At 40.9% G+C, this 20,074-nt stretch overlaps 1 protein-coding gene across 5 annotated transcripts in view; it reads left to right on the top strand.

Moving 5' to 3' along the window:
* Positions 1–20,074, top strand: part of FREM2 (FRAS1 related extracellular matrix 2) — a 168,155-nt gene that overhangs the window by 80,878 nt on the left and 67,203 nt on the right. For all 5 annotated transcript variants that reach the window (XM_027064727.2, XM_053214654.1, XM_053214661.1 and 2 more), the window contains exons 5-6: positions 13,713–13,838; positions 14,954–15,205. In XM_027064727.2, coding sequence (XP_026920528.2) covers positions 13,713–13,838; positions 14,954–15,205 — 378 coding nt within the window. The remainder of the gene's footprint in view (positions 1–13,712; positions 13,839–14,953; positions 15,206–20,074) is intronic.

Here is a 20,074-nt window from a genome sequence, read left to right on the forward strand (position 1 = left end):
TGTTCTTTCTCTTACTGTAATTTTGTTCTTTAGAATCAACATTGCTCATCTCATTTTTCTTGAATTAATTCATTACTTTTTAAAGTCTTTTAAATGTCTTTTAAAAGTGTCCTTTAAACAAAGAGTTTAAGAATCAGACCGTTTGGGATTAATTTGTTCCTCATGTTACACTTGATTGTTCAAGTGTTAGAATTTTTATCAGCCAACAGTTTTCACTTGGCTGTGCGCCTCCACATTTGTTACATAAAACCCACCAGACCTATCCCCACTCTTTGGTGAATCGTGTCTTAAATCACTGCTCTTAATTTCTATTAGATTATGCTTTTTTGTCAGTGCACACCTTTGGCTGATGTTGGTAAAAGTGAACCTCACTGCTTTCATGTGTAATTTGACCTATTCCCTCCCCCTTGCCATCGTTCTAAGTGCTAGCTTGTCTCCGTGCACTCAGGAAAGGAAAAAAAAAGAAAAAAAAAAAGAAAAAGAAAATGAAAGAAAGAAAGAAAAAGGTTGAATGGCTTTCTGAGGGCTGGCATTTATTCAAAGGTTGGAGAGAGTCTTCTAAAGCTGAAATCCTGTCAGAAGCCAGACGTGACTTTCTTTTTAACTGCCAGCCTACTTCATTTTGTCAGTCAGAAAACTCTTAAATTTTCTCTGAAGATACAATCTACTGAGTACCTGAAATGGAGACCTGTGTGGAAATCTCTGGGTTAAAAGACTGAACCTAATTAGAGAGAGAGCATAAGAGAACTGGGCTCGGGGTCTGTTTGTTTAACATCTCTCTTTTAGTTAAATATGAAGTTCAATTATGCTTCTAATTCCTTTAAAGAACAGTTGGCATTTAATTACATTTAGTTTTATCTGCATTATCTAGGAATGAATAATTAAAGTTTCTTCGAGTCTTAAGTCTTGAATAAGTGGTAGCATAATAAAGCTTCTCTCTTTTGAAGCAGCCATGGCAGCTTTAATACACATGAACTGGCCCATCAGTTAGAGTTTGTTTGAAGCCATTTCTTTCTCTCTTCATTTTTTTTAAGTAAGCTCTAGGTGCAGTGTGGGGCTTGAACTCACAACCCTGAAACCAAGAGTCACATGTTCTACCCTCTAAGCCAGCCAGGCACCCCTGAAGCCATTTTTTGATACTTTATTTGCCAGTTGGTATAATTGTCATTGTTTACCTTAAGGAATAAGTCACTTAAACTCATCCGTCCCTTTCTATTTCTCAGAATAGGGTAACACTCTATACTCTGTACTCATAGTAGATCTGAGAAGTGGAATATTAAAATGCGTACATACAACACACACACACACACACACACACAACTTTGCCATAATGTCATTTAATGTAATGGTCATCAAAGTTGTTATAGAATTTTCTAGATGACATTCAGCCCTAGTCATTCCAGGCCATGATCATTCCTATGATAACTGACAAGCGTCTCATAATGCCTGGTATATTCCATGTCTTGTTGAAGACCATTGGTCTTAAAGTTATAAGATCTGAGTTTGATTCCCAATTCTACCATTTCTAGTTTTATGACCTTAATCAAATCAAACACCTTTTCTTAAGATTTAGTTTCCTAATGCACAAAATAAGAAAAATTAATGAGTCTCATGTTGCATCATTCTTGTGAAAGAATTCTATAAAACATAAAGCACAATACTACTGTTGTTATTTCTAGTGTCACAAATAACATTGTTAGATTTCATTTTAAGAGATTAAAGAGCCCTTGTTCCCCACCATTAAAGGGTCACTCTCCCTACCATTTCAAAATTTTAACTGTTTCTTTCTACACTCTCTTGTAACTCTTCACATAGAAATTTGCTAGCCCTAGGAACTATTATGCCTCTAACCTCCCCCTCTATGTATTAGTTCTAGGTCATGTTATGAGATTCTATTTTGCATGCATTCAAAATGTGTTCAGCTCGTATGTGTGCTGGGTACAGCGCTATGTGTTAGGGATGCAAAGATAATAGGATAGAAATCTTTCTGTCAAAGAGCCTATGGTCTAATGGGAAAGAGAGCCCTACCAATAAATGATTGCTATAGAATGTGATGTGATGCAATAAAGTATAAACAAAGTGTTATGGCAGCAAGAAAAGGAAATAACCCCCACTGCTTCATTTTAGTCTGGAAATTGTTTGTTTACTAGCCAGTTAATATAAGAAAAGAGCTTTTCCCAGTTCCTTACTTACCCATAACGGCTACTGATAATGATAATAATTGAAATTCATCACATACTACCGACAAACAGCACAGTTAACACATTTTATATACATTCTTTCACTCCCTCCCTATTACCTCCATACTTATAGACCTATGCACCACTTTAGGCATTTTATTTGGTGTTTATAGAATACTCTCAATTTTACATGTGACAAATTTTAGAATACTTGCTCCCATGTTTTGTGGCAAAACAAACAAAACAAACAACTTACTAACATAAACTCTCTCTTTCTACACACACACACAAGCATATACATACATACATCCTGAATTCTCACATGTTCATAATTATACTCTTATAATACTCTATCCATTTATATTTTTTAACTTACATAGTTGTGATTTAGGTAAAGATTTTAAATGACTCTGCGTTTAAAAAAAATTTTTTTAATGTTTTGTTCTTGAGAGAGAGAGAGACAGACAGAGCATGAGCGAGGGAGGGGCAGAGTGAGAGAGGGACACAGAATCCAAAGCAGACTCCATGCTCTGAGTTGTCAGCACAGAGCCTGACGTGGGGCTCAAACTCAGTGAGCCGTGAGATCATGACCTGAGCTGAAGTCGGATGCTCAACAGACTGAGCCACCCAGGCGCCCCTGACTATGCGTTTTATTCAATACATGAGTATCTACATCTACTGCGGAGATACGACATACACTTAAGTAGTTACTTATCTAGCCTCAAGTACTATTCAGTACCCATATGGATGTTCTGTAATATGTCCCATGCCTCCAGATGTTTTGAATGTCCGGCTGGGAACACATGGCTCCAAGAACACAGCCTGGTTTCTGGCTGGAAAGCCAAGCTCTATGATCAATAGAAATGACCATTCTCTAAGGAGTGGGTCCAGTCACTATGTCTTCCTGTATCCTGTGTGCAAGAAGGCAACCTGCCTCAAAGGGCAGTCACCACTGGGAGCAAGTGCACCCCATTCCTCATCCCTGGACACCCTGGGTGGCCATGAATAGAAGGGAGCTAATCTCCTACAGTTCACATGCAAATCTCATTGCCATGTTGGTACTTGCCCTGCAAGTGAGAGAGGGGCCATGCAGGGACAGCTCAACTGTCAGATGGGACTTCAGAAGCCCACATTTTTGTCTAAAACGTATTTTTTGAGATCTTTTTTCAGTTTTTTTAAAAGTTTATTTATTTTGAGAGAACCAGCTACAGTGGGGAAGGGCAGAATGAGAGAGGGAGAGAGAGAATCCCAAGCAGGCTGCATGCTGTTAGCCACGAGCCTGACGTGGGGCTCAATCCCACAAACCATACGATCATGACCCGAACTGAAACCAAGAGTTGGATGCTTAACCGACTGAGCCACTTAGGCACCCCTAGAACAGACATATTTTGTCACATGAAAAAAGAGGACTGAAAATGGAGAACTTTTCCTTCTACTTAACAAAGTGCTATGGGCGCACAAAAGAGGGACACACCATTCTGCCATGATTGTAGGGATCAATAGCTTTCTAGACAAATGGGGTCATTTAGTCATTTATTGAGTAGATCAATCAATTCAATGTCCTCAAAAATTGGAGTCTGCGGTACAAAGAGGAAAACTAGAATAAGAAGAAAACAGACTGCTAAACAGAGATGTTAATCTCTCTTTGGCATACTTCCCTTGTCCCAGGTTCTTGTGGCCTTGGAGGCACTCCCATGGAAAATCTGCTCTTATTGTCAAGAATTTTACCTTACTTTTCAGTCGTCTATCACTGTTATCTTTCCTTGGTTCAGTTTGATTCCACAGTCTCCATCCTTTACAAATGCAGTTCCAGTTGGGATGAGTTTAAAAAAAATTTTTTTTAATATTTATTTATTTTTGAGAGAGAGAGAGAGAGAGAGAGAGCAAGCAGGGGAGGGGTAGAGAGAGGAGACACAGAATCCAAACCAGGCTCCAGGCTCTGAGCTGTTAGCACAGAGCCTGACGCAGGGCTTGAACTCACAGACTGCGAGATCATGACTTGAGCCAAAGTCAGATGCTTACTCGATTGAGGCACCCAGGCGCCCCGGGAGGGGTTTTAAAGTGCATAAACCATTTAACTTGTTATCTGGATGAGGAACCTGAGAAATAGTGCCATCCTTAAATCTCTGCCTCAATCGACCACTTGGTCGATTGGTTGCCTTTAGCGTTGTCAGAGATGGGTGAGATTACCCTTTATCTGAGGGCGGTAACAATTAGCTGTGGTGGAAAGACCCCCTGCGACGAGGCTGGACTGAATCAACAGCAGACAGCAGATGGCCATAAGACAAGAAGGGCTTTGAAGAAATTTCGGGTCACTGTTACTCCTTCTGCCCTTTTTTTCTAACCTAACCCAGAGAATTCCAAAAGGATTATTCCATAGGCCAAGGGTAAGATAGTAATCACAATGCCAATCTCTACCATATTTGAATATCCACGGTTGAGCCAGACCCTGCATTAGGAGCTGGGCAATCATATCTCATGTAAACCTGTGATTGATATGTCAATTTCCAAATCGGATCTCTGAGGCTCAAAGAATGTATTTCCCCAAAGTCCTCTGCTAATAAGTGCCAGAACCAGTGTTTGAATATATATAGATTTTTTTTCTACGAAGCCCTTCTCTCTATTCTCTGAGTTTTGCAGTCTTCTGTCATTTCTTGTGACTGAAAAGAAATAATATCCTAATTAAACCACATGCTTTGCCAACAGCAGCATTGTCTCACCCATTCTTGTATATAAAACAAACAAACAGACCCAAGAACAAAGTGATTCCTTCTCTTCTTATTCTATTAATTTTCCCTTTATATATCAAGCCAAAAATATATCAGTATAGGTGAACAAAACCAAGTATTCTAGAAAGATAATCAAGACTGCTTCAGCATTATGTATCTGTACATTCAACAGCTGTTTATTGAGTTTTTGCTACATGCCAGGAATTCTGCTAAGAGGTAGGGATGCGGGTGCTACAGTGAAGAAGGCATACTAATTTTGAAAGGGTATCATTAGGTGATTACACTCCACAAAATTATTATAACTAACAATGTACAATGTTATGTGCTGTGATAAAGGAGCAATCAGCACCCACAGGAGAAGCCTGAAAGAAGATTCTCGATTTCCTGTTTATTCGGTTCCCTAACTGTCAGACATAACACCATTTCTTCTCACTCTGAGAAGCATCTAGATATTAATTAACATTAAGCATTTTCATTTCTGTTAAGAGGAAAATAGGTAAGAGCTAAAACTTATTTTACATTAAGATCCCATTCCTTTTTTACCTTGTATAATTTCTAACCAGAGTAAATTAGTTTTTTGTACTTTACTAGGAGACTACAACCTCAGATATAGGTATTCGAGTACAGATACCGAACATAGATGTCTAAAGTCCCTAAGTATTTCGTGCAGTTATTTACTATGTACATACTTGAAGTATCTGCAAACTTCTGATTGAAAGGGGCTTGTTCTGATACCTTTATGATACCAAAAATCAACCATGAACCTAGGGAATTAAATATTTGATCTGTGTAATCATTTTCTGTATGACGAGATTAGGTTAATTCTGTATAATACACAGTAGAGAATAAACATACCATGCCAAAGAAAAGTAGAACTTTTATGTCAAGAATGCTAATCTTATTGGCTACAAAGAAAAGGCAAACTTTTGTGTGCTGAGTGAGCCAACCCGTTTCATGCAGTAGAATTCAGATGACATAGGCTGTAACATGAAACACAAACATTAATTATTCTTTCTAAAAGTTTGTACTGTTGTCACAGTTGACATAGGGAGATCATTGGCTAGCCAAATTTGAAGGTCCAGAATTAATGAAATGGTAATCCATGGCAGCTATGATACCAAAATGAGAAAGAAGCATGAAAAAATTCAATTTCAGTGAGAGTGGAAGTTTTTTTTTTTTTCCTTTTTGAATCCTGTTGCCATGAAGCACGGGTCATTGTCTTAAGAGAAGCAAACAATTTGAAATACCGGCTAAAATTACAGCACACATCTGTACATTTCTGGCACCAAAAGGTGGATATGAAAAAAGGTGGTGTAAAATAAAGCCATTGTAGTGTTGTAAAACTTCCTGAAAGTTTCTACATTCACAAAATAAAAACTTTTAACGATATGCACAAAGATTACCCTAAGATTCACTCTTACCTACTTTTGCCTAGTGCTAAAGGATAATTTTTGGATCTCACGGCATCCTGATATGAGCTTGTAATACTTACTATCATGTGGGGTGCCTGGGTGGCTCAGTCAGTTGAGCGCCTGACCAGCTCATGTCACGATCTCACGGTTCCTGAGTTCGAGCCCCACATGGGCTCACTGCTGTCACCGCAGACCCCACTTCTGATCTTCTGTCCCCCTTCTCCCTCCTCACTCGTGCTCTGTCTCTCAAAAATAAATAATAAAGAACATTAAAAAAAAACCCTTCCATTAAAAAAACACTTGTAAGCATGTTATTTAGATGTTTTCATTACTCTCATTTGTGTCTTTTTCAAGTCCCTGTTGAATTAGCCTGTGCTAATTACTATGTCTGTTTGAGAGTGAAAAACAGACCGTAGAAATGTAAGAGAACTGTCCAAGATCAAACGTATCAGGGACAGACTTCCTACTCAGTGCCACTTGTCGAGCAGGCTGAGGACAGCATGGTAGCCTGAGGAGGTACCGGAATATCTTCTGTGTTACTTTTGAATGTTCCAAATGACTTTCTAAAGACAACAAACACTCAGTGCCTTTGTCCATGCACTGCCTTTGCTTTCTCTGTTCTATTGTAACAGAGATTTTTAGAAGATAATTTGTTCCATCTTGGTTTTAGTAGAATCTGTTTTTTTTTTTTTAATCTGTTCAGTATAATTGAGAAAAGACTGGCATGAACAGTAGCTTTCAAATGTAACTACAACTATTTTATTTCTGAGAACAAAAGTCATTTTTGGCCAAAGTTACAGCACAGTCAAACCTAAAAATAAAAACTGTAATTGCAGATCAAAGCACTCGTTACAATCGAGTTGCAGTGACTAATGACGAATGCATTCACTTTACTCAGCTTCATCTTTGCACTTACAGAATAATGAAACCAATCTGAAACTATAAAAGTAACACATTTTCATTGTCAAGAATTCTGAAAGATTTAAAGAAGTAAAAGCCAGGGGTGCCTGGGTGGCACAGTCGGTTAAGCATCTGACTCTTGATCTCAGTTCAGGTCGTGATCTCACGGTTCATGTGTTCCAGTCCCACAGGGGGCTGATGGTGTGGAGCCTGCTTGGGATTCTCTCTGTTCCTCTCTCTGCCCCTCCCCTGCTCACGTGTAACCTCTCTCTCTCTCTCTCTCTCTCTCTCTCTCTCTCTCTCCCCCCCCCAAGATAAATAAGTAAACATTAAAAAAAATTTTAAGAAAAGGAAATAAAAGTCACTCATAGACCTACTACATGGGAAAGCCAGTGTTAAGGGTTAGAGAGGATGAGCCTGTAGTCATTTTTGTTTACGTATCTCTATTTACTTAGCAGAGTTTACTATTTCTATAATACCACTCTTGCTTTGTCTTTCAAAGAACACCCTCCCAGAGACTGCTATGGTTTCCATCTAATGGGCTAGTTGGGATCTGACATATGATATGCTGCTATATTACATAATACAGGTGTTATATTCATAAGCATATTATTGTACATTTATGCATGTAACTTATATAAAACTTCTGTAACTTTGTCAGTATAACCATCATGCAGATTTTGTTCCTTACATTAACACTTTTGTAAGTTTATATATAGAATTCTGTGAATACATTAGATGTCTAAACAAATTTTCAAATACTTGTTTTTAGCTTCCTTTGTTCTGCTTCTGCTGTCCCCGCCAGCTTTTTAGCAGTAATTTATGTCTCTTATAAGCTCAGTTGGGCCTTCTGGCCTAAGTGCAGCTGCCGGCCGTTCCGAGCGCTCTTCTTTCACAAGTGGATCATAGCAGTTACTCTCTTGGGCTTTGAGATGGACTTCTTGGGTTCAAATGTGGGTATCACTACCTACCAGCCTAAGCTTCGGCAGGTTTTGAACCTCTGTGTCCTCAGAGATAAAATGACAATCATAATAGTTCTAATGTGAAAGGATTGTTGCCAGGATAAAACTAGCCGATATGTGTGAAGTGTTTAATGTTTATTTATTTCTAAGAGAAAAAGAGAGACAGTATGCAAGCGGGGGAGGGGCACAGAGAGAGAGGGAGACACAGAATCCGAAGCAGGCTCCAGGCTCTGAGCTGTCAGCACAGAACCCGACACGGGGCTCGAACTCACGAACTGTGAGATCATGACCTGAGCTTAAGTCGGCACGCTTCACCGACTGAGCCACCCAGGCATCCCTCATGTAAAGTGTTTAGAATAGGGCTTTGCAAATAGTTAAGAATCCCATACATATGAGCTAATAATGTTTAAGGCTGATAAAAAAACAAATGCCACTTTCAGGGGTTTTAAAAAGTTATGCTTACTTGAGGCAGTCTGTGTATAAGCTCTCCTGTATATATAAAATGAAGTTGAAAAATGATATGAACTGGAAAAACCTAGCAGGAAAGCCTTTCCTCATCTCGCCTTTTCTAGTTTCTCCCATAGATGCACATTTCTGCCCACATTAGGTCAACGAAAGACCTAAATGTGGTGCTGGACCTGTTTACCCTCTTTCAGACCAAGTGTAGGAGTGAGTTTCAGAGCTAAAAGCAAGCTCTGGACACCTGGGGGGGGAGAGAGAGAGAGAGAGAGAGAGAGAGAGAGATCTTCCTATTCTTATAAAGATACTAATCCCAAAATGAGGGCCCCTCCCTCATGACCTCATCTAAACCTAATTACTTCCCAACTGTCCCCACCTCCATATATCATCACTTTGAGGGTTAGGACTTCGATGCATAAATTTTGAGGGACACATTCAGTCCACAGCAAACTTTAATAAAGAAACAAAACTGGGGCCCCTGGGTGGCTCAGCCGGTTAAGTGTCCAACTCTTTATTTTGGCTTAGGTCGTGATCTCACGGTTGTGAGATGAGCCCTGAGTTGCGCTCCACACTGGTGGAGTCTGCTTGGGGTTGTCTCTCTCCCTCTCCCTCTGCCCCTCCCCCACTCACTTTCTCCCCCGACCCCCAACAAAGAAACCAAACTTTCTGTAATATTTCTACGAATGCCATTGGAGTAAATGACCTGAGGACTGCCAAAACCTAGGTGGTACCAGACTTAATTTCCATGAAAAGAAACTCATTGGAACTCATTGAAGACCCGACTTGAATATTTCATGGCACCTTGTGTATTTTTTCTAATGAAGCGCTATGATGATTTCTATATTGAAATTTTATGTTTGGTAAAATCCCACTTCATACTAGTAGGAATAATTTTGCCCTTAAAAAAAACTCCTCTTATAAATAAACAAGATATTTCTCTAGATGTCACTCTGTTCCCATTTACAGCAAACATTTTTAAGTGTCTGTGCCTGCTGTCTTCTCAGTTTCTCTCCTCCAATTCCTTCAGGCTTTTGTCCCCTCCACTCCACTGGAACAGTTCTTATAAAGGTAACCAGTAATTTCCCTTTGCTAAATCCAATGATCGATTCTCAGCTTTCTTGACTTGTCAGCAGCACTTGAGACATTTGATTGTTCTCTGGTGTTTATGTTTTTTATTTATTTTTGACAGAGAGAGAGAGAGAGAGAGAGAGAGACAGAACACGAGTGGGGGAGGGGCAGAGAGAGAGGGAGACTGAATCTGAAGCAGGCTCCAGGCTCTGAGCTGTCAGCACAGAGCCCGATGCGGGGCTAGAACTCATGAACCACAATATCATGACCTGAGCTGAAGTCTGACGCTTTACCGACAGAGCCACCCAGGGGCCCCTTCGTTCCCTGTTTCTGAAAACACTTTTTGCACTTGACCTCCAGTATCCACACACTCCCTCGGTTGTTCTCATCCCTGGGACCCCTCCTCAGCCTCCTTTGCTCAGCCTTCCTTATCTCCCTGACCTCCAACTGCCCCGAGGTTAGTGCTTGGATCCATTGTCTTCTTTATCTACAATCCCTCCCTAACTGATTTTATTCTGACTCAGACTTCACCTACAGCAAAATGCTGGTGCCTCTCACTTTTCTATTTTTCTATTTCCAATCTGGACCTGTCCGCTGAAATCCAGGATTGTATGCTCAGCTGGTTCGTTTGACATCTCAGCTAAAATTCAGACCTCAATTTTAATATGCCCAAAATGAAACTCCTGATCTGCGCCCCACATCTGATTCTCCTGCAGTCTCTATAAACAGCAATGTCATCTTTCTGGCCGGTCAAGATAGCAAAGCTTGGAATCACCCTTGACTCCTCTGCTCTCTCACGTACCACATCTGATCCGTCAGAAAATTCTTTTGGCTCTTCCTTTGTATGTCCTGCACACAGCCGTGTTATCCCAGCTCCACTGCCGCCGCCTGGTCGTCTGCTGTGATCTCTCTCCTAGACGGCTGCAAAGCCTAACTGAGCTCCTGGCCAGCTCCTGGGCCCTCAGTGCCTTTTTATCTCACAGCAGCCAAAAATAACGTCCTTAAGATGTGTCAGCTTACAGCATCCCCGTGTTTAAAGCCTTCTCATGCTTTTATATTGAGAGCTGGATGGGTGTACCCAGAGACAACAGACAGACCACGTATTAAAATACAACTCTGACCCACAGCCTACAGCAACTGGGAAGCCAAACCACAGCCTCTGTCCATAGCAGTCAGCCCCAGATGGTCAAAATTTGATCAATAACTGACAGCTTCCTTCATTTTGCCCTCATTTTCAACTTAAGACCGACCACAGAAACCGGATGTGCACCCCTAACTAGTCACATAGGATGCCCCGCTTCTAGTTAGCTTGCCCACAGCTTCCCTGTACCCACAGCCTCCAGCCAGGGCGCCCCTGCAGCCTTCCCTTGTTCCCGCTATACAGTTTTCTCACCCCTCGGCCTGCCTTTGAGTCTCTGCTAAAGACAAGTGATAGTGGCCGACTCCTTTGCTATGGTGCTGTGAATAAATGGCCCGTGCTTGTTTTCATCCCGTTGGTTGGTCTTTGATTATTTACACAATATTTTACTCCGAGTAAGACCCGACATCCTCCCAACGATCCTGAAGTGCCAAGTGATCTTCCCGGCACCGACCCCGTCACTGCTGCTGTGGTCCCATGTCCTGCCTTCTCTTTTTTACCCAACTTACTCAAACCACATTGGCCTCCTGGCCATTCCTCGTGCACACCTGGCACACTCAGGCCTGAAGCCCTTTTCACTTGTTCACTCCTTTGCCGAGAATTCTCTTCTCTAAACTATGTATGTAAGGCATCTCGTTACCACCTTGAAGTCTCATCTCAAATGTGACTCTGTCACAGATACTTTCCCATATAACGCAGGCCGACCATGGCACATTCCCCTGCCTTAGCCCCTGTCCCCTTCAGCACACTCTATTTTCTTCACATAACTCATTACCTCCTGGCATACTACATATTCTTGTATATTTGTTTATTTTCTTCCTCTTTCCCAACCCCAAATAAAATGAAAACTCCGTAAGATCAGGAATTTTGTCTCCTTCCATATCCCCTCTGCCTAGTAGGAATGTCTGGCAAGTAAAAGTCACCCAACCAATGTTTGATAAAAGAATAATTAGTTATAAGACCTTATATCCACCCATCATTTTTTTAGTGGTACCATTTTTTAAATTGGTGTATCAGTGAGAATCTCAGAGGAAATAAACCACATGCTCATTTTTTTTAATGTTTATTTTTGAGAAAGAGAGAGAGAGAGAGGGAGAGAGACAGAGTAAGTGGGGGAGGGGCAGAGAGAAAGAAGGAGACACAGAATCTGAAGCAGTCTCCAGGCTCTGAGCTGTCAGCACAGAGCCTGACGCGGGGCTTGAACTCACAGACCACAAGATCGTGACCTGAGCCGAAGTCAGATGCTCAACTGACTGAGCCACCCAGGCACCCCCACATACTCATTTTTTTTATGTAATAGCTTAAATTAAATTAAGTAATTTTAAAAGAATGTAATAATATGACTATTTACAACATTGAGGTCAAAGATTAGGAAACCATCAGGCATGGTAAAGTGCCCCAAGGAATAAGAGTGGGCACCATTACCACCTCTAGGCCTGAGGGAAAGGGAAGAAGACGTTAGCTGAGCCCAGAGAGTGAGCTAGAGAGTTCAGCGGGCACCATGACCTTTACTTGGGGGAAGGGGTGCGGTCAGCCCTGAACCCTGAGGGAGCCAGGGGAATGAATGCCACAGACCCCATTCTGCTCTTGACCTCCAAGTCCTGCCTGTGCTTCCCTTTGGCTGACCCAACTGGAAGCCAGAGCACAAGGGAAACCTTTGATGTGGTTCATAGTAGTCAGCTCCTGGGGGACAGGGCAGGGTGGAGAGGATGGAACACGGACCTCGAGCGGCCTGTGTCTCCTGTTCCAGTGGTCTTTTATAATCATGAAAAGCAAAGTGGCGTACTGTTTTAAAAATAACCATGAAGCGTTTTTTTTATGTGTTTGTGAGACTTTCAGTGAAACAGACTCCCAGTCAAATACCAAAGTATCTATTAGGAGTTACCATGTCAAATTATTGAACTAAATGTCATCCTGAACTAAACATAGCTTCACATTGAACTGTATTTTCAACAATTTAATTATGTCATTCTGTTATTTAGTGTGCCTTTCAACTACCTTAAAAATGAATCATTTAGACTTATTATAAAAATATAATATTGTATACTCTGCATTGTTATTTGTCTAGGAGAGGAAGAAAACCACACGTATGGTCCTTATAGCTGATAAATAGACTTGAGATAAAAAGAGTACTAGAGTTGGGGGGCCTGAGTGGCTCAGTCGATTAAGCATCCAACTTCCACTCAGCTCATGATCCTGCAGCCCATGGGTTTGAGCCCAGCGTCGGGCTCTGTGCTGACAGCTCAAAGCCTGGAGCCTGCTTCAGATTCTTTGTTCTTTCTCTGCCCCTCACCAGCTCATGCTCTGCCTCTCTCTCTCTCTCTCTCAAAAATAAACATTTTTTTAAAAACTTAAAAAAAAAGGTACTAGAGTTAGACATTACAAGGTTTGAGTTTTAATTTTGACTTACCCAGAAAGAGGCCTTTGCAAATAAGTTCAACTCTCTGGTTTCTTCATCTGTAAAGTACGAGGTAGGACAAGGTGACTTCCAAGGTCTCGTCTGCCTCTAAAATTTGTCTACACCATTGGAAGGTGTTGATCTGTCAAGTGAACAAAGCTGTATTTAAAGGAAGTATGTCAGCAGCATTTATTAATTGAGGAAAAAAGCAATTACCAGAGATTTTTATCTATGTATCTATTTTTGCAATGTTGAGTCTTATTTCGAGGCTAGGAATTCACTGGCCCAGAGCCTGCATGCTTTATACCTGCTTTTGCCCCCCTCTTCTCTTTCCTTCCCTTCACACGGTGGCATTCTCAAAGAATACGCAAGTGGGAAAGTTGACGATTAGAGCAATGTTAATTTGCATAGGATTGCTGAAGTTCAGATAAAAGTAATAGTGACTGTGATTGTGTGTTCTCTTTAGAGTCGACTGTATTTATTCCCCAGTCGGAATACTCCGTTGAAGAAGATGTGGGTGAGCTGTTCATTCCCATCCGAAGAAGTGGAGACGTGAGCCAGGAATTGATGGTGGTCTGTTATACGCAACAAGGTATCTTGACTTGCCAATGACCTGAACTGTCCCTGCAAAGACATAGAAATAAGCCTCTTTGACATGTTGGAGCCAGAACATTATGCCTTGAGGGGTATGTTTTATTATTCCAGTTTTCATAAAGAAAAAAGCTGCACTTCCCCAGAAGTCTTCCTTCACTGTTACACTTCTGGGGACCTCTTCCAAGAGGGCCTGGAAGGAGCTGTTACCTCTCAAAATACATCTGATTCTTGTGGTTGCTTATCCCAACACTCAAAGCCATTTGGAATGTGAGAAATTGAAGTCCCCTCTCCCCACCCAAACCAGATCAAGTGGAAGAGGGTTATTTAAAAAAGAGAGAGACAGAGACAAAGAAATGCATACTCAAAAGAAAATCATTGTAAACTAGTTTGAAACTCATTTCAACCGAATTTCAAAATGTTTCTTTTGCTCATTAGTAAGCCTCCTCTGAAAGATGATTTTATGTAATACCAAATAAAAATTAATATATAATATTCATTAATATACTAAATACTTTCCTAGGAAACAGGTAGATTTTCTAAAAATGTAAAAGAAAAGGTCAAAAGGTCATATGTGCAGTTGATATCTGACCATTCATGAAAATTCCCATTAATGTGTGTGTGTGTGTGTGTGTGTGTGTGTGTGTATTTATATATATGAATTGGAAGATAATAAAGAATAGTGGTCAGAAACACAGACTTCAGGGTCAGCCTTGGGTTCTGGGTCCCAGAGCAAGTGATTTAACCTCTGTAAACCCCAGTAGCATGGTTGAGAGGATTAATCAGGCAATGCATGTAAAGCACTTGGCACTTTGCCTGCACACAGTAAGCATTTGAATAGTAGAAGCTATTATTTTGTAATATTATGTTGTTCTGAAAGACCAGTGGCAGGAAGTAGAGGAGAAAACACTGGAAATGTAATACTCTTTGTATGTTTGAGACCACTGTGAAGGTGACGCGTAATGCTAGAATACCATGTAGGTGCTATGGTAATTTCCAGGGAGGTTCACGTATACAAATTGACCGTGAAGATGTTGCATGTGAAAATAATCATTTCTGGAAACACGCTTGTGTAATATGTTCTACATAAACACCTTTTGGATTCTCTGTCCCCAGGTACGGCAGACGGAACTGTGCCGACATCAGTGCTGTCCTACTCAGATTACATATCCAGACCCGAAGACCACACCAGTGTCATCCACTTTGACAGACATGAGCGTGAAAAAACGTGTCGCATCGTTGTTATTGACGACTCCCTGTATGAAGAGGAGGAAACATTCCATGTCCTTCTGAGCGTGCCCATGGGCGGGAGGATTGGATCAGAATACCCAAGGGCTCGGGTTACAATCGTCCCTGACAAAGATGATGGTAAGTGCTAATTTACAGGCGGAACAACATCAGGCACAACCTTCTAGACAGAAAAGTAAGAGCGTGAGAGAATTATGCACGTTCGTATTATGCTTGGTTTCGTAGTGGGACTAAGTTTCAAAGTTGGCTGCATCAATCCATTTGGCTTTCTTGATTTAATGTTTTTAAAAGGCAAAAGTCACACCTATGTACGCTTTCTCCCTCTGTACAGTTTTCTTTTATAATGTTGCTTACTGTTAGGTGATGAAATTTTTCCAGTCTCATGAGGAAGAATGGAAGCGATAATCAATTTAATTTATTTCCTTTTTGTTTGTTTTGTCTTGCTTTTATTTATTTATTTTTTTAATGTTTATTTTTGAGAGACAGAGAGAGTGCAAGTGGGGAAAGGGGGCAGAGAGAGAAGGAGACACAGAATCTGAAGCAGGCTCCAGGCTGTGAGCTGTCAGCACAGAGCCCGACCCGGGGCTTGAATTCGTGAACCATGAGATCATGACCTGAGCTGAAGTCAGAGGCTTAACCGAGTGAGCCACCCAGGTGCCCCTGTTTTGTCTTGCTTTTAAAAGTTTATAGTTTGCAGTATTAATCTCAGTATTTGAACTTGTTTAACAAAGAAACCCGTCAGACAAGGCTGTTAATAAACAAATAACTTGGGGCACATGGGTGGCTCAGTCAGATAAATGTTTGACTTCGGCTCAGGTCATGATCTCACAGCTTGTGGGTTCTAGCCCCACGTTGGGCTCTGTGCTGACAGCTCAGAGCCTGGAGCCTGCTTCGGATTCAGTGTCTCCGTCTCTCTCTCTGCCCCTCCCCTGCTCACACTCTGTCTGTCTCTCTCTCAAAAAATAAATAAACATTAAATAAATGAATAAAATAAAATAAATGAATAGCTAGAAAGATAGTAAACATATAGAAAATAAAATCCCACAGGTAGCTCCCTGCACCAAAAAGGGAGGGTGGGGGGTTATCTTAGAGGGAAACTCAATTATCATGAAATAATCCCGCTTTTGGAATAGAAAACGGAGAAGGTCTTATCGTCCCAGCTCAAGAAATAGTTTGTGCCTTGAGAAAAGAGAACCAGGGGGATGATTGTGAGTAACCTCTTGAGGAACAGAGAGAGCAGCAAACCGAGAGGACCCCCCCCCCCCCACAGCCACCCAGTACTTGGAATATTTTTCTCTCCCTCATAGTCGATTAAAGAGGAAGAAGCTGGGTGGATGAATCTTTTGGCTTGGGGAGGAGCTGGAAGAGAGTCAAAATGTTTTCATTCCAAATAACATGAAAACTCGGGAAAAAGATTATAACCTACCAGGGAGGGTCTTTGACAGTTAAGAGACAGTTAAGTTAAAAGGATAGTAACGTGGCTTGTGAGCTTATAGTCTGTGCCAAACACAGCCCTGGGTCCTCTGTACATCATCCTCCTGACAATCCCGTGAAATAGATCATTTCTTTTTTTTTTAATGAAAACGTTTAAAACCACTAGTGACAAAAATTAGGAATGATTTTATCAAGAGGCATTTGAAGAAAGTGTTGATTCTGCTATCACTTAAATGATGTCCAGTTGCTTTAGCTTATTTGTCTATAAACTAATAAGCAATTCTATTCTGTATTTAAATAAAGTACAGAAATTTTATTTTAAATGGTCTTAGAGAGGAAGCCAGCCAGCCAAAACAGAGTTACTAGTCCACACTAAACACCTATCTGCTATCTAGATATTTATCTATTTCTGTTAACGTAGGTAGAAAGATCGTGAGATTTAATTTAGAAATAGTAAATATAATTAACGATTACTTCAGCTCAGTTTGTTTTGTTGGCAAAAAATCTTTCCCATATGGATTTTTGTGGGATGTACATGGGGAAACAATAAAAGTACACAAAGAAACCATTATTTATTAAGCGCCAGGCATTTTCATAGGTACAGAGCTAAATCGTTTCAAGGGTGAAGGGTGATGTCATGATCCCTGTTTTACTATGGCAAGACTGAGTCTTAGAGAGGCCAACTGACTTAGGCTGACTTGAATTTACAAAGTTAGTACACTACAAAGTTACTATCTGGGCCCCAAATACATGACTTTTCTACCCTGTCACTGGTATCTAGGGGTGACGAGTTTGTGGAAACCATTGGTATGATGTCTACTATTACATAATATTTGTAAAATACTTTACTTTTACGAATGCTTCACTGAGCTTTCCATTCCCTGGTATAGGCAGCAGAAGTGGTATTCTGAGTGGGGTAACTAAAGCTCCGAGAGCTGTTTGCCCCAGAATAGGGCTGGGGGGTTTGGGGCCACAGGCTTTGATTTTAAGGCTTCAGAACGCCACGCAAGCATTGGACCAGCAGACTGTCAGGAATGCTATCAGGAACCATCTTCATTTCTTCATTCCCCCAACCCCTTTTATGTTTCCTTCTGTTTTCTCTCTTCTGTCTCTTCCCTTCTACCTCTAACACCACTACTCTAGTCCAGAGAGACCCTTTCCATCTCACATGTAGATTATCGTGAATTCACAGGTTTCACATCCTGGTATGTCTTCCCATGCAAACCCTTGTTCCCACTGCCACCAATTTAATCTTTCTTAAACTCGAGTCCATGCCTCCCCTCAACACAAAACCATTGACGGCAAAATGTTACCACCATCAGGAGGATGGGAACATTCCCCTTTCCTCACCCAAGAGCCAATAATGCACAAGAGGGAAAAAAATAAAGCATTGCTTCAACTGTGCTGGTGGTATAACAGTGGAGAAATCTCTAAAGACTGAAGTTATTTCTATATTAAAAGCAAGATTTATAAATGTTATTCAACAAATATTGCAGTTATTTTCTTAAAAATATAACGGTCTGTCTGGTCAGGATAAGGAAGGAAAAAAAAAGAAAGGAAAAGGAAAGAAAAGAAAGGAGAAGAGGGGCACCTGGGTGACACAGTCAGTTGATCTTGCGACTTCAGCTCAGGTCATGATCTCACAGTTTGTGAGTTCGAGCCCCACACTGGCCCTGCGCTGACAGCTCAGAGCCTGGAGCCTGCTTCGGATTCTGTGTCTCCCTCTCTCTGCCTCTCCCCAACTCATGCTCTCGCTCTCTCTGTCTCTCAAAAATAAATAAATGTTAAAAATAAGTAAAAAGAAAGAAAGAAAGAAAGAAAGAAAGAAAGAAAGAAAGAGAAAAAGGGAAGGAAGGAAGGAAGGAAGGAAGGAAGGAAGGAAGGAAGGAAGGAAGAACAGCGAAGTAGACACAGAGAGAGCGGGTCTCAAGGGAACAAACAAAGTCAGACTGAGACGGAAGAATAGGACAGTCCAGGAAATTAGCGGAAGAAATGAAAGAACTTCATATCTAAGGAGGAAAGGAAAGGACAATCCAGATGAAAAAAGACTAGAGACAAGTCTCCAGAATAAACCACTTCTGCACATCCTGTACCCATTTGGGTGGTGAGTCTCTCCCTCCACAGTTCTTCAAAATGCCATTAGCAAAATGAACGCTGCTTACAGCTCTTCAACAGCTTTCTTTTTAAGTCTTCAGAAGCTCAGCTCTGAGACTACTATGACCTATCAGAAGGAATTATTCCCTGGACCACGTAGCACGCACAGCAGATGGCACAAACTCTTCCTGAGGCTTAATCTCCACCCTGACGTGGAAGTTGTGGGGATCGAGCTTGTATTCAGTGCAATAAGAAACCGTTTGAGGATGGCTTCCACGCTTCACTTATCCACTGCTGCCTCCCCACAAAGTTCTTTTGGGTGAAGTGTTTCAGAGACCATCCCACTGGCTAAGTGATCATTTACAGTACTCGTTCAGTGAGATTTTCTGATGTGTGTAAAATCAGTGCTGATTACTACATCAGATATCGACCCTTGGCGAGATTAACAATATCGACCTACAGTGCTTAGGACCTGCACTCGGACCTCAACCTTTCCTTCTCATTGACTCATCACAATTTGTTTCCTCCTTAACTATTAGCAGCACCGTTTTCTTTCTTTCTCGTTTCTTCCTGTGCTAGGTAGGACTTTTACTATAATGTTGCATAGAAGCAGTGGAATAGGCATCCATGGGGATATCTTTTTGTTGTTTTCTGACATTCTGGGTCTTTTTTCTGACTTGAAAGGAAGTATTTAGAATGTCCCACCATTTGGAATCATGTAGGCTATAGGATTCTAGTAACATTTTGTTGGGTTAAGAAAACACCCAATCTGACAAAAGCTTTTAGCAGAAGTAAGTCAAATCTTATCCCATCAAATTTTCTGCATCTATTGAAATTATCATGTAGTCTTTTTTTTCCCTTCAGCCTATTCACGCTATGACTTGCACTTTTAGATGCACTAGCCTTAAGCCACATGTACATGCTTGAATAAACTTCCTCTTTCATGACCTATTTTTTATAAACTGCTAGGTTAAATTTGAGAATATTTTATTTAGTACTTTTGCACCTATGTTTATGAATGAGATTTAAGTTTGTTGATTCGTCTGGCTTTAGATTGGAAAGGAGTCAAGTGAGAGAATCAAGTGCCTCACTTTCTACATGTGAATTTTCTGGTTCGGACCTGTCTCGTTTGTTACACTGACTATTCCCCCATTCCTCACGTTGGCCACCATCCGGAAACTGCACATGCGTGAAGAATAAATGCAAAAGTACAAAAGACACACACAACAGAAAACACCCTATTTGTTTCATCTGGCTAATTCCTATCCTTACCATTTGCTTGACTTTCAAAGCCAGAAAGTATCTTCCAGTAAGAGACTTAGTGTCTTTCAGCCAAGTTGTATCTCCCATGTCCATTTTGTACTCCCCAACATACTGTAGCTGACCTTAATTTTCATCACTCAACAAGAGTTCTTTCTGTTTCTCTGTTGAAAGATCTTTTTTTTTTAAGTTTATTTGTTA

The sequence above is a fragment of the Acinonyx jubatus genome, chromosome A1 (assembly GCF_027475565.1).
Source record: "Acinonyx jubatus isolate Ajub_Pintada_27869175 chromosome A1, VMU_Ajub_asm_v1.0, whole genome shotgun sequence".
NCBI classification, from domain to species: Eukaryota; Metazoa; Chordata; class Mammalia; order Carnivora; family Felidae; genus Acinonyx; species Acinonyx jubatus.